The 14,846-nt window shown below is 55.7% G+C and overlaps 1 protein-coding gene across 10 annotated transcripts in view; it reads right to left on the reverse strand.

Moving 5' to 3' along the window:
• Positions 1-2,838: 2,838 nt before the first annotated feature.
• The window catches only part of ADGRG1 (adhesion G protein-coupled receptor G1), a 39,006-nt gene continuing 26,998 nt past the window's right edge, over positions 2,839-14,846 (reverse strand). For all 10 annotated transcript variants that reach the window (XM_010985725.3, XM_064489127.1, XM_010985724.3 and 7 more), the window contains 11 exons: positions 13,752-13,884; positions 12,966-13,113; positions 12,197-12,328; positions 11,736-11,852; positions 11,474-11,519; positions 11,111-11,214; positions 10,203-10,321; positions 8,113-8,381; positions 6,953-7,061; positions 5,815-6,083; positions 2,839-4,374 (listed from right to left, as the gene is read on the reverse strand). In XM_010985725.3, the coding sequence (XP_010984027.2) occupies positions 4,244-4,374; positions 5,815-6,083; positions 6,953-7,061; positions 8,113-8,381; positions 10,203-10,321; positions 11,111-11,214; positions 11,474-11,519; positions 11,736-11,852; positions 12,197-12,328; positions 12,966-13,113; positions 13,752-13,884 (1,577 nt within the window). In that variant the 3' untranslated portion in view covers positions 2,839-4,243. The remainder of the gene's footprint in view (positions 4,375-5,814; positions 6,084-6,952; positions 7,062-8,112; positions 8,382-10,202; positions 10,322-11,110; positions 11,215-11,473; positions 11,520-11,735; positions 11,853-12,196; positions 12,329-12,965; positions 13,114-13,751; positions 13,885-14,846) is intronic.

Below are 14,846 nucleotides of genomic sequence, written 5' to 3' on the forward strand. Positions count from 1 at the left end.
AGCCTGGCTATAGGGATGAGGACGAAGCTGTGGAGGGCATTCACAGTCCCTCATTCATGCCTATGATTTGAACAAAACCAGGCTCAAGTCCATGCCGGCTGGGGGCCTGGGAAGGAGAGGAGCCAGGCCTGAATGTCCCAGCGCCACACACTACCCACCACCCCCACCACCAGACTGAATAACAGGAGAGGCAGGATGGCAGGGGACAGGAGCATGGGCCCTGCGGGTTGGTCAGGCCTGGGCTGATGTCCATCCCAGCCACTTCCTGGCTGCAGGAGCTTGTGTGAGCTGTCTGCTGCTACAAGTTTCTCACAAGGCAGGGGGTGAACTCATGAGATGATGCCTGTGGAATTGCTCAGTAAGTGGGCCTGGCCATTATTATTACTATCATTTTATGATTATCAGTTCTGTGAAATTATTGTCGTCATCGTCTGGCTGGTCATAAGTGGCCCAGGCGGGAAGTGGGGGTAGCAAACACATACGGGATGCAGTACGCGGGAAGGGGAAGGGCTGATGACTCAGGCCCCAACTCTGGTGGCCCCAGGGAAGCCATGCGGATGAGGTCAGGGCCCTTGGCATGGTCCTATGGCCACTGCGAGGTCAGAATGTGGAGGGCACGCCGCCAGGGATGTACATGGTCATCAGCATCTGCTTGCCCTGCTCCACCTTGGGGACCCGCTCAGCCCCGATGGCCTCTATTTCCCCTTCCTCCCCTACTGTGTCTGGACAGGACTCAGCCTCCTGCTAGGCCCTCTGGGCCTTGGGAAGGTTGAGGAGGGAATGTCAGGGTCACTCATGGGGTGTGGGCAGCAGATGGAAATCTGGCCTGGAGCCCCAGGCTCTTCCTCTGCAGGGAAGGCTGGGAGGGCAGATGGGAACCACTGGGCCTGCCCCTCCTCCCTCCCAGCCACAGGCCACAGAGAGGCAAGATGGTGGACAAGGGCTTTGTGAACTAGGACCTACTAGGCCCACCACTGGAGACCCGTCCTGGCACCTGGGCCCTCAGAGGGGCTCACAGGTGCCTGTTTGTGAAGGAGGGCCTAGAGAGCTGCACACTGGGACCCAGAGTGCACAGCACACCTAGGAAGCCAGGACAGGGGCTGGGAAAGTGGCAAGGGGAGGTCAATCAGGGCCAGAGTGGGGCCACCTTATCTGGGCCCCACAGGGGCCAGGGACTGGCTTGGAGCCACTTAGAACACTGGGAATTTCCCCAAATTCCAGGGAAAACAGAACTATATCTTCCTCTTCTGCCCCTCCCACCCCTAGCTTATCCAAAGGGCTCCAGGTGGACTCCTGCCTCCAGGCACAAAGCCTCCAGTCCTCTGGCCAGGCCCAGCCAGCATCCACCCCCCTGGCTATTCCAATCCATTTCCCAAGTGAAAAGGATGTCTCCAGACACAACCCTGGCCATGTTCTGGTGGGAATAGTGGTCCTGTTGTCCGAAGTCCCACAGCCCAGAGAAGCACATGTTAAGAACCTTCAGGGTCAAGGAGCACCACGGAGCCATCGGGTGGCCCATGCAGGGCCTGTCACAGAGGACAGAATCCAACCAGGGACCCTGCCCCCACTACCTGAGTTGGCCTTGAAAATAGAAACTGGGTGTTCAAGAGTGTTCTTTGAAGTGGGAGAATTTGAGGGGAGTGCTACCTGCCTGGGGGAGGGGACTGGGTCCTTTCCTTCTCTCCTTGAGGATGGGGGAAGGTGCCCCCTCAGGTCTAGCCAAGTGATGGGATCTGAGGGACTGTCTCGCAGAGACTGAGAGGTGCATGAGAGGGGAGCTGGCTCTGATCCCAGTGAGCTGCCCAATCGGGACACTGTGGGGACCATTTGTCCTCTGTCCTCAGGGGTTGGGGCATAAGAGAAGCCAGCCACCGGGAGAAAGGTGGAGGCAGAGGCCAATGGGAGAAGCAGAGGAGGGGTTGGGAGAAAGGGAGGGTGCAAGGGGTTCCCACATGCTGAGGTCCTTGCAGGTCCTCAAAGATCCCACACTCGTGCCTGTCACATCACTGCCACTCCGTCCCTGCCCACCAAGGTGCTTCACACCCATCCAGTCCCACTCCAGAGACGGTGCCTCTTTCCCTCCTCAGCCTGTGCACACCCCACCCCTCCTGCCCCCAGAGCAGCCGGGACAGGAGGGAGGAGACTGTGGGGCAAGAAAGCTCAGATGTGGGCCTGGGGTTAGACCTGCACTGGACCTTTAGACCTGGACCCAAAAAGCCATGATCAAACAAGGCTGCCCTCATAACTGAAAGGGGACAGGAACCTATGCTATCTGCCTCACCTGTGTCACTGGATGGAGAAAGGAGATTTGATGGCACAAGGTTGAAGGGAGTGACGGGAGAAAGTCCATCGCTTCATTGTTGCAGTCCACTCACTTCACACTGGTCAATAAGCTGGTTACATATGTCATGTGACCAGCCAAGGGCTGAACTCAGAAATGTGATTTCTTTGACCAGCAAATTTTTAGATTAGCCAAAATTTTTAAATCGAGATTTTACATCAGCACAACCTAGATTTCTCATTTCTCATAAAAGGCAGGCAGTCTGGCTACATCATCCCTGCAAGGTGGTGACTGGCTGGAGCTGAACAGCAGCCACTTCCTTCGCGTAAGTCTTAGAACCTCCATTTTGCCACAGACCCCACCACTCCCCATTGCCTCTCCAACACTGACACCCAGTTGCCATTTATCCTCCCCTTGCCCTGATAACATTTCCAGCAGATTTCTTTCACATGTGGCTCTCTTCTCTTGCTCATGTTTCCCGACTGGCCCCAAGTTGTTTGTATCAGGGATTCTTAATAGAAGCACAGAAAAATCTCAGAAGGAAATGTCCCAAAATGTTTGTGTTAGTTGGTTAGGTGATAACAGTTGATTTTTATTTTCTTCTGTGTACTCTTCTACAGTTTCCAAATTCTCTACAATGGACATGTACTTCTTTTTAATATCAAAAGACAAATGAACTGGTAATTACAAAGAAAATCCTCCCCATCTTTAAGGCTGAGATCCAGATCAAATGCTGCCTCCTGCAGGAAGTCTTCCTGGATTCCCAGCCAGGAATGATGGCTCCCTCAACCCTATGCCTGAAGTTCCAAGAGTTCTTGTCTCACATATGCCACCCACACTAGATGAACTTACAGGGGAACAACCAGGTCTGGCCATCTGTGTCCAAAGGAATTAACTGTGATGGGCTGCAAAATGCTCAAGATTGTCTGCAAAGGTTTTGAGATGACCTCTTAGGAGTCCATCAGGCTCTAAGCCACTATCACCAGGAGAGGCGTGTCTTGGTCTTTGGAGTGCTGGAGTGGAAACAAATTTGGACTGCTATGTTCCACAGTTCTTGCCACAAGAGGTTTTCGGGAGAGGCCATAGGCTCCTGTGAGGTGTGAGCTTGGCAGTGGTGGGCAAGGGTGATGCAGCTTATAGAGAGGCCCAGATGGAAAGATGGACCTAGCCCAGCCCAGAGCGTCTATACTAAGCCTGAGTCAGGGGCAGGCAAAGGCCCACACAGTAGATAAAGGTTTTACAGCAGGCACCAGGCAGATCTCGGGAACAACCACCCAAAATCCAGCATTGGAACTGGGGACACTGGGCTATGAGTAGAGGAGTAGGGAGGTCCTAGGGGAGAAAGGGAGGACCTGGAAGAGGAGGGGGGATGCTGGGAGGCTGACAAAGGCGAGGGCCCTGGGCTCAGAGGTAGGGGAGCTGCTGCTGTGCTCTGGAGAAGGAGCTCTCCTCCTCCAGGGATCTGGCTCAAAGCTCTGCCCCAAGCCATTTTCCTTGCGTGCCATCTTTAGGTTAAAATGACAGGGGCTACAGAGTGCCCTCATGGTGACCATCAAAGACAGAGTGGCTATGGTACATTTCTGTCCTGGGCAAGGGCATGGGGCCAAGCACATCACCAGTCTCCAAGGTATGAGGCCTGCAGACTCCCGACCTCCAGCCGTGAGGGCCGGTCCAGTGGTGGTACGTTAAGACCAGGCTTCAGCCCCCGGCTAGGATGGCCGGGGGATGGTCCCACACTTGAGCCCCTGTGAGCCGGACCCAAGAGCCAAGTAGTCTCCCGGCCAATTCTGAAGGCCCAGCCTGAGAATCTGGCTGTCATGCCAACAGCTCCATCCCTCCGAGGTCCTCGGGCCTTCTCAAGCCTCCGGCTGGCCTGCCAAGGGCTGGGCCTGGCTGCAGAGGCCGCAGGCAGCAGTGAGGAGAGCAACTCTGCTTCCTGACACTGGCAAGGGGGCTGGCGGCCTAGATGCGGCTGGACGAAGTGCTGCCGGAGCTGATGGGGAGCCTGGCACTGTCGGAGCTGTTCTTCAGAGGGGAGGGCCCGCCCCGGGCCTGCAGGCGCATGGACCAGTACCAGAGGAAGATGAGGAAGCCTGTGGGCAGTGAGGGGGCACAGGCCTCAGAGGCTGGGGCAGCCCCACCCCAACCCCACTCCCTCCCAGAGCCACCTTGACCCAGATCTCCTCCTGCCCTCCTCCCTACACAGGGCCCCCGCACCAATGTGACCCTGGGAGCACCTTCTATGTGCCAGGCACTGGGCAGTTTGCTGTACATCACCTCACTTTACGCTCTCCAGGTTCCTATGAGGTCAGGCCTCGTCATTACTGTTCTGTTTTACAAATGAGGAAACTGAGGCACAAGGAGATCAGGGGACTTGGCTGAGACAGGAGTCAAGCAGCAGTGGTCAGGCTTTGGAGCCACCTGCTTAAGTACCTTGTGCTATTGCTTCTCCCCAAATAATGATACTGTGATTTATTAATAGCTCAGTAAATGCTTGTGTGAATTTGTGAGCATCATTTATAATTCTGGCAGAGTCCCCTTCACTTGGGAGGGAGGTGGGAAAACAAAGACTCACCTCCCTCACACCCCACTCCATTGCATGGGGTCCCACAGGGGCCTTGCCTTCCCTGTTTTCCTACCCAAGTCCTCCTCCCAACCCAGCACAGCCAAGCACAGAGATAGGTGTGTGTGTATGTGTGTGATGTGGGGGGCAGGGATGGAGGGGTGCAGGTAGAGCAGGAAGGGACCCTGCTGGCATCAAGCCAGGCCCTCATGCTCCAGCCCCTCTGCCCCTCTCCCCTCACCTCCCTCCTTTCTTCCCCCATTCACTACCCTTTAGCCCTGCTCCTTCCAACACACAGCCTAATTCTAGCCTGAGGACCTTTGCTCATATTTCTCCCTCTGCCTGGAGCTCTCCTCCCCCAGACCAGGTCTCCTCAGCCTGTGACGTATCCCCTGAGCATCTGCCACAATGAGGATTCTGACTGAGCAGGTGTGGGTCAGGCCAGCATCTGTGTTTTTAACAAGCTCCCGGTGATGCGGATGCTGCTGGTCCGAGGACCACGCTTGGAGGAGTAGGGCCCTGATCTCTCCCTGGCTGGATCCTTCTGCTGTCTTCAAGTGTCTCCTATGCGGAGAGGCCTCCCTGGCCACCCTCCCCAAAGTATCCCCACCCCAGCTTGGACTGTCCATCACCTGGCCCACTGTCACTTCCCTCCTCTCCGAGATGCCCTTTGATGTCTGTGACCTTGCTTGTCACACTTGGTCTCCCTGCCCCCCCCCCCCCCGGGAAATGAGCTCTGTGGAAGCAAGGGCCTTGCCCAGCCAGTTCACAACTGTAGCCCCAGGGCTTACTAGTAGGTACTCAATAAAGTCTTGTTGACTGTGGCCTGGATGCCCCCATTATACAAATGAGAAGGCTGAGGCCCAGAGAAGGAAAGCGTCCAGGTGGCCTGGGTCATCTCTTCCCTGCCCTATTCCCCACGGATGAGCACCTGGCCAGGGCCAGGGAGTGGGATTTTCTCCACACATACCTTGGAAGGAGGTGATGATGCTGAAAAAGTAGAGGATGACAAGCTGGAAGGTGCCAGAAGCAAAAGAGAAGAAGACCAAGGCCCAGGGCAGGCCGAGGACCAGGCTGAGGCCCAGCAGCGTCAGCACGTGGGGCCACTTCTGGGTGTGCGGACGCAGCCGCAGGATCTGCACCACCATCATGCCCAGCATGGCCATGTTGAACAGAAACACCAGGCTGAAGAGGCCCAGGTTGGTGACATGGCTGACCAAGGAGTCCCGAATCCAGCACCTGTGGGCAAGGGAATGAGGGTTCAGTGCAAGGCTGGGGTCTCCCTTTTAAACAGAGAGCCAGCCTTGGGCTCACTGCATTCATCCAAAATTTAGTACCAGAGTTTTCCTGTTCTTGTGTTTGCTTTCATGACTACTCATTGTTTATGACAAGTATTGCTTGTTTTCCATTTACAGTTGATATAATTTTTTAAAAACAAATTTAAGTTAATAAGCCAGATGATTTAAAGAAAAAAATTAAGCAAATAGTAACATAGATGGTACAAAGTGAGGCAATAATCACAAGGTCATGATGTAAAAGACTGAAGTTTTCAAAACTCTGAAGCAATGGAAAGGATTCCTTCCTAGCCTGGGGCTCAGAAACCCTGGATACTAGTCTAGGTTCAGGCGGACACACAGGCCAGGCCACCACTGGCCTGGGCGAATTAGGTGAGTGGAGGAGGACTGGATCTCAGCCCCACTCATCCCCCGGCTGGGAGCCTCTGAGCAGTGTGGTGTGGATCCCTGCCTTCTCCAGGCCTCAGTCTTTCCATATCTCCCTGAGGAGAAAGGGGAGTGCAGCAGAGGAACACGCTGGAAGCTCATCTGCTCTAACCCATACTCCCACTCACAAGTAGGGAGACTGAGGCCCAGAGAGGGACGAGGACCTGTGCAAGGTCATCTGGCAAGTGAGGGGCAGATCCAGGCCTGTTCTCATCCTCCTTGAGAGAAGGGTCACCCTTACACCAGAGCTCTGATCAAGGTCAAGCCAATACCTCCAGCAGCCTGGCATTCAAGAATCTCTTGGTCAGCATGGCCTGGGCCCAGGCTGCTCCCTGACATCTGCACCATGAGGCCCACCCTCCCGCCCCTGATGGACACAACACTCACATGGAAGGATAGATGACACTCTCTGGAGTCCTGTGCACAGCTAGGATGATGGAGCCATAGTTGTTCACATCCACCAGTGCCACCAACGTCACCAGGAAGATGGGGAAGCCTGTGGGCAGCAAAGCATGGAGCTCCATCTCCCACCCTCTGAGTCCTGCCCCTCCCCCATCCTCTGTGAGCCCTCCACTCAGACCTGTGCTCCCCGAGCCCACCCAGCCCCATCTGGGGCCCATCCTCCAAGCTGGGACCCTCCCCTTCCTCATTCCAGTTTGGGTTTCCCATAGAAGAAGTCCATCCTTACCCTGGTCTCTCAGCATCCTGGGGGCCCCTAGGAGAAAGGGCCTGTAGTTCCCTGCTGAGGGGCTGGATGTCCCAAGGAGAGATGGGAGGAGTAGACAGGATATTGGGGTGGGGGACAGATCAATGGGGGACATCTAGAGTTATGCCCCAAGAGGATGTCTGTCCTTGCCCTAAAGTGGAGACTGAGAGCTCCCTAGAAAGGGTCGCCCACTACCGAACACCTGGGTCCTGACACAGAGCCAACTCTGAAGGAATTGCATGTAAATCAATGAAGTGAACAAAGAAGGGGCTGAATGAGAAATAGAGGAGGAGCAGCAAGTTGGGGTGAGGGACATGCGGAGGCTGGTGGGCCTTTCCAATGTCCAAAAGGACTTGTGGTGTGTGTCCCTGGGGCTCCAGGTCTGAAAAAAGAGAGGTCTGGGCCATAGGTAAATTGTCTTGTTACTGGCTGAGAACAAATGCAAGAGCCATATGGGATCTGTTATCTTAGGTTCATAAGGATCCACAGGTAAGGTAACCACCAGCCTGCGAGAACTAGGTGAGTGGAGGACTGTCCCCCAACTGGGTGCCTTTGAGCAGTGCACAACCTGAACATCCATACATGGTAGCCCTACTTTTAAAGGAGTGAGAGATGTAGGGAATATGTGTTTCTTGGGGACAGGGGTCACTGCCTCATCTTTCTAAAGAGGACCTTGACTCAGCCAAGGTAAAGAACCCCTGAGGATGGGTGGGTGAAGGAAGCAGTGAGGGAATGGTCAAAGGGGTAAGTGGAGAAGTGGGACCAAGTGCTCATGTTCTGCCAGAAGCCAAGAAGGAGAGGCAGGTCTGGGGGTGCCCATCAATCCCCTCCACCAACTTACCCCAGCCCACAATGCTCAGCTTGAGCAGGTAGCCAGGGACGTAGGTGCCAAAGACCTCGACCACAAGTCGGTAAAGGTTGTAGCCCTCAAGGCCCATCCAGGAGAGGCAGGCGAGCAGGGAGAAATGCAGGAAGACGGCACTGGTGCGGCAGGCAGCCTCGGAGCCTGCCAGGGCCACCGGCTCGCTGAGCAGGAAGCTCACATCCAGCAGAAAGACGGCCAGCAGCAGGTTCATGTGCACCTTGATGGTGTAATCCCTAGACTTCCTCCTGCGTGGTGAGGGTGGGGGTGGGGCAGGCAGGTCACTCCGGTGGGAAGGGTGGGAAGGCAGGGAGGGAGGGGGTGTGCCCACCCCTCCTCTTCCTCTTCTTCCTCCTCCTCCTCCAGGCAGCCTTCCCAGGCCCCCCACACACTCCCTAAACTACTCCTGTGGCTGCAGCCAGATTGTTCCCTACTTGTCCTTGTGTGCTGACCATGTGCCCAGCCCCCGGGGCTCACGCACTGTGTGTGCATTTAACAGCAGCTTCAGCCAGACACAGCGCCGAAGACAAATCAACCACTACAATCAACCAGGAGCTCCCAGAGTCAGAAGGGAAAGACTGCATTTTTTCCTGTTTTGGAGAATGCAGGCCACCCATGTTCTGTGTCTGCCTGCCTGTCTATTTGCACGACTGTGCATCTGTGAGTGCAGAGTATGTGCACCTGTGTCCTCATGTCCTCAGGTTGTGTCACCTGTCTCACCCCCACCCCAGGATTCTATGTGGCCCAGGGCACTGTCAGCCTTTCCTCCCCGGCTCCCCTCACCCCCCACTTGCTCTGCTTGGCACTATCCACTGCCTGTCCCAGAGGGCGCAGGAGAAATACCCAGACCCCAGGGTCACCATCCTAGAGTCCCATCCCTGCCCTGCCCCTAACTCCTAACTTGAGGCACCACCTGAGACTGGTCCCATCCCCCTCACCCTCAGTTTACTCATCTGTGAAGTGGGAGGGAGGATGGCCCCCCTCACAGCGTTGGGGTGACAGTTACACTGATTCAAAGGACCTGGCACAGATAAGATGTTCAGTCCCTACGTATTCCTATCCCTGTGTCCTTGGGCACCTTTGTGATCCATGGGTGTTAGGGGGCTTGTGCCCCCACCCCCAGTCCTACTGAGACTGCCAGCTGTCCCTCCTCATCACCTACTCCAGCCCCACCATGTGCACAGCTGTGGCCACAGGCTCCACCCTCCCCTCCACCCTGTCAAGGACAGTGAACGCACTCCAAGTGTCTTCATTCTAGAACTAAGGGTGTCTCGCCTTCACCCAAACAGGTCCAGGCTCCAACTACGTGTGCACCTCAGTCTAGGCCAAGCCCAGCGCTGATAATCCAGACCCCACATGCAGCCAGTCTGAGGGCGGTGGAGGTGTTCTTCACTCCGCCAAAGGCGGCTCCTTCTCTCCTCAGGCACCCAAACGATTGGGGTGCCACGCCTCCATGGAGCCAGGGGGGCAGGCCTCAGAACAGACACCAGGGAATGGGGGCTGGAGAGAATTCTGGAGGCTCTGCCTGTCTAGGGCAGTCACTGTCAGTCAGCTCTGGTAACCGGGGCCTTGTGGGTCTGGAGCCAGCCTCCTTGGGTGCAAGCCTGCTTCTGCTACATCCCTGCTGTGTGACCTCAGTCAAGTCACTGACCCTCTCTGAGTGCTCTTTCACAGGCCCTGGTGAGGATGAACCAAGTTCACACACGTAAAGCACTCAGAACAGTAAGTGCTGACCGTTATCATTATCACCCCATCGTATTATTATGTGCCCCCAGCTTCCACAACTGGGTATTCAAGGACAGAAATCTAGATTGTATGTCAGCTCTCCCAATTTGAAATGTTGGCCATTAATATCAACTGTAAACGCTGTGTTACTCAAACACCGCAGATCCGAGGAGGAAATGCAGGCCTCAGGGGTCAGCTGGCAGCACCTCCCAGGGCTCCCACAACCACACACAAATTTCAGTCAGGCCAGCCTCCAGGGTGGGTCTGCATGGTGAGGGGGTCCCGGCCTGGGGAGCTGGAATGGAAGTTCCTCTCCCCTCTCCCTTCCCCCTTCCAGGGCCTACCTGGAGCAGAAGTAGGCGGCGATGGTGAGGACACAGGCCAGGGCGGAGATGACACAGCCCACATAGGAGAGGAGGGTCAGGTAGTGCTTGTGCACGGCGTCCACTTCCACGGAGGCCACCTGGGCCCACGAGACAGGTCAGGGCTGGCCTCAGCTCCCCAGATCGACACTGAGGGCTTGCCCAGATGGAGGGCTATCTCATGGTTCCTGGAGACCCTTGGGAGTCTATGAACCATTCCTGCCCCCAAACTGAGCAGAATGTGCTCCCACGAGTGCCTTTTTTTTACCACCTTATCAATTGGTTCTCTATCCCACCAAGATCAAGAACCCTCCACCAGAGAATTCCTTTTCTGTCCTGGCACTAATTATTTTTCTATAACATTCAACGTAGGAATAAGCCTCCTGTGAGAAAGTGAGCTCCCCATGCCCAGAGAGAGCTGGAAGACCACTTTGGTCCCTCAGATGCTGGGGTCCTAAGATTCTGGGAGAATAAACCTAGGACGCAAAGCTTCTGAGATTTGGGGGCACTGAAGTCCACCACAAGGGCCTCCATACTGGGCCATGGCATTTCCTCCAGGGCTCTTTTGAAACATACTTCTGGCCCCACCCTAGCCCTGTGGAATCAGAATCCTAGGTTAGGGCCAGGAATTTGCATTTTTATCATGTACCAAAATTTGGGAATAAGGAGCAAGGGCCTCAGAGAGCAGCTCTTTTACTTACTACTAGCTGTGTGACCTTGGGTAAATTGCTTAACCTCTCTGAGCTTCAGGTTCCCTATCTACAAAATGGGACCACAACAGGAGCCACCTTGGGGCTTGTGAGGAATGAATGACATATGTGAAAAGTGGCTGGCACAAAGCAAGAACCTGGCCTGTGTATGGCTATGGGGAGGGGTGGGGGGCCACGCACCATCAGCACTGCAAAGTAGGTCAGGTGGTTGCAGAGGCAGGACGTCTGTGTCTCTTTCCTGATGGTCTCACACCCAGCATCGCTCCAGCTCCCTGGGCTGCTCGCTGAGGAGGCATCAGCATTGGGCTCTGAGACAAGCCCAGCACCACAGCACCCCACTGTACCTCACAAATGCGTGACTGTGTCCCTCTTCCCAGCCTTTCCTGCCCTGGGCAGATCCCTAGTCCACCACCACTTGCTCTTCAAAGCCCACTTTTCTCCAGGAAGCCCTCTTTGATTAACCCCATCTCCCCTACTTTCCAAGACCCCCTTTCTTCTCCTCCTCCAGGTACTTGCCCAGCTCAGTGACCACTCCACACTCACATGTCAGGTCTTCAACCCAGAATACACATTGTAGAGTCACATTCTTCTGTAGGGAGAAGAAATAGAAGTGGATCTCAGGACAGTCCACTCCTTTACGGGTCAGGCTGAGGGAGTCAGTGTCAGGCCACCACCCTATTTGGACCTGACTGGCTGATGCCCTCAGCCAGTCAATCATTTTGTTAAAGACAAGTGATTCAGAAGAGAGAGGAGAATGGGGACAAATAGGGACCCTCGTCCCCTTGGTCGCTTTGCTCACACTCACCGGCTGTGGTTGGTGCTGGAAGGTGAGTACCACAGGGTCTGACAGGTTGGCCACTTTGGTGTTCTGCACAACAATACCCAAGACCTTCTCACCCAAGACTTGGCTGGAATTCTTGTCCTAGATGTACGGAGTGGGAGGAGAGAGTAGGGATGGGGCTCAGGACTGAGAAGAAAAGCCCAGAAGTTCCCTAGGCCCTCTAGATTCCTGTCTCTGCCCGGCACATTGCTTTAAAATTCTGTGTCTCCCTCTGGAAGCATTTCTTGCATGGGTAGTCATTTACACCATAGTGAGAAAACACCATTTAGACCTCTCGCAGGTCTAAATCTCCCACACTGCCATCCAATTTCTAACTTTACTTTGGCTCTTGGAGGAGGGGGTTTGGCTTCATGCCTACCTTCCATCTCTCCATCAGACAGAAGCTGCTTTCCCCAAGGGAGGGTATGAGGATGAGAGCCCCATACCTGGAACAGGGTTTGGCTGCTGAAGTCCACCAGGAGGAGTCTCTTTTCAGCCTCCTCCCTCCGGCCTTTGGTCTTCTGGAAGAGTGCCCGGGGCAGCAGCACTGAGTACTCCAGGATCTCACTCTGCTCCTCCTGCAGACCATGATCCCACTGGGCTCAGCCAGAGGTGGACCTCCAGATCCCCTCCACATACCCTAGCACATGCCTTCCTGGATGCTGCCATCTCTGAGCCTACCTCCTTCAGGAAGTCAGGCCTGACTCATTATAGCCCTTCTCACCCCTCCTTTCCTTGGCACCAATGCTGGCTGGGGAGCCTTATGGATAGAGCCCAGGGCCCAGGGGCAAACAGGCCTGGGAGAATCATGGGGTATTCTGTGGTCTGGGCTTCAGATACCAACTGCCTATGGCATCCTGGTGCACTGGGATAGAAAAGGGTAACGTGGGTAGCACCCAGCTACCCAGGCCCACCAAGGGGCAGGCTCAGGACTGGGGTGCAGCACAGGTATTTTGGTGCTGGTCTTCTGTCCACATGGATGTGCCACAGGAGCCCCTCAACAAGGGCCAGGTCCTTCCCCACCTCTGTCCCCACCACCATGCCAGGAAGGGTCCTCAGTGCCATGGGGTAGCTACTGACTAAGGGTACTCCTTGGGCCTCAGGCCTTCCTTGTCAGCACACATCTGGCTCCCAGAGGCCCCAGGGAGGGGCGAGAGGAGCCCTCACAGCCTCCCCATCTGCTTCCTGCTGTGGCCGCTGATCCTGACCCCTGACCTCCTGCCGGGAGTGGATATGCAGGTCCTGGAGGCTGGCCGTGGGCTGGAGCTTCCACACTGTGGCGTTGATCCGATCCTCCTCGAAGGACACCGTGTCCCCTGTGAACCTCACAGAGGTCAGCTTTGACTCCAGGTTCTGCAGCTGCCTGGCAGTGGGGAGAGAGGGCAGGTGACTGCTGGGGCAGGAGGGGGTTGGGGGAAGGGAGTGGCCTGGATTGGGGCAGGTAGACCAAGGGAGAGGAGAGATTCAGGCAGATGCACAGGAAAGAGGGTCAGGGGAGAGAAAGAGATGGGGCAAGAGAGAAAAACAGCCCAATGAGCATGGAACAGACAGAATGACCTGCGGGGGTGGGGGTGAAGGAAGCTGGAACATCAGCGCAAACAGGAAAGGAGTGGGTGGGGAGCTATCCTTGGAATCAGCCACCAGGTTCTGGGCCCAGGTCTGCCTGGACCAACCCACTTTGCCCCACAGAGCAGCCCCACCCATCTGTGAGCCTCAGTCTGCTGAACTCTAAAATGGGCCAATCCTTTTCCCTTTACTGGTGGAGAAGAGGGCTTGGGTGCAGCTGTCCTGGGCTGGCGGGTGTGACTTGTTTTTACTGACTCAGGCAGGTGAGGTGCTTGGCCTGCAGGGGCCCTATTTCCTCCAAGAGGAGATGGAAAGAAAAGAGCATTCCAGGCCCAGGGGAGGGTCTCCAACTGGCCTCCCACCCCAGGTCCCTGCCCTGCCCAGGTCTGGGACACACCTCCTCCTCACCCTTCACACGCCAGGAACCACACTTACTGGCCCGTGGGGGTGAACGGCAGCTTCCTTGAGGTCTTCCGGGGATGCTTCAGAAGCTGGCTGAGCAGCTGGAGATCCTTCTTCAGCTCACATATGTCCACCGAGGCATTGTGGGAGGCCTTCAGGGGAGGATCTGGGGGAAAGGGACAGACACACCCACCTAAGGCTGTTGAATGAGGTGCCAGGCCACGTTCATTGTACTTCCATTTAATCCTCTGTGACTCTGAAAGCTTCTACCCCCATTTTACAGGACAGGAAACTAAGGCTCCAAGAGGTGGGGGTACTCCCCCAAGTCACTCAGAGATGCAGCCAGCTGGACAGTGCTCTGTCACACGGAACCCTCAGCAACTCTAGCCTCAGCAGGGTGGGCTGGGACACACCTACCCAGGCATCCTTCTGACTATACACAAGGAGTGGGGCGGGGGGCCAGCTCCCTGGGGACAGGGTCAGGCAGGCCCCCTTCAGGAGGGTCTGGCAGGTGGGAGGCTTGTGCAGTGGCTCCAGACCCTCCATCCAGGTACCCTGCACCCAAGGGCTGCAGACTCAGGCACCTCCAGGGATCAGACAGGACTCAGATGAGGTAGGCAGATAGGGAGAGGGACATGTGGGAAGGAGCCATGCCCTGTGCCATCAAGGAAGGCAGGCCCTGTAGCCTCATCTGAATTTATAAGGCAGAAAGCCTGATTTTTAGGTCATTAAAAGCCCTGGTCATGTTTTTAAAAAACTCTCTACAGGCCAAATAAGACCAGGCCAGATCTGTTCTTTAAGACTCAATTTGCAGCTGTGCCTGACTTTGCCCTAAACCCTCCCAGGTTGGGGAAGAATCCCAGCCTGGGAGCAGGAGCCCTGTCTACTGCCCCGGCCCCTGTCTGCGGCACTGGACAGCACCTGGGCCTGCGGCTGCCATCCCCTAGCATTTGCATGGGCCCAGAGCTGCTAATCTATTCAAAGGCCTGTGCCCCCAACCCTGGCAGCCCCACCCCAAACTGTAGCTCCCTGAAAGGAACCAGAATCAGGGAAATCCTAGACCCTGAAGAAAGCCTCCAGTTCCTTCTGGCCACCCTCTCCCCCCGTCCCCATTCAGCACTGAATAGG

The sequence above is a fragment of the Camelus dromedarius genome, chromosome 9, assembly GCF_036321535.1.
Source record: "Camelus dromedarius isolate mCamDro1 chromosome 9, mCamDro1.pat, whole genome shotgun sequence".
NCBI lineage: Eukaryota > Metazoa > Chordata > Mammalia > Artiodactyla > Camelidae > Camelus > Camelus dromedarius.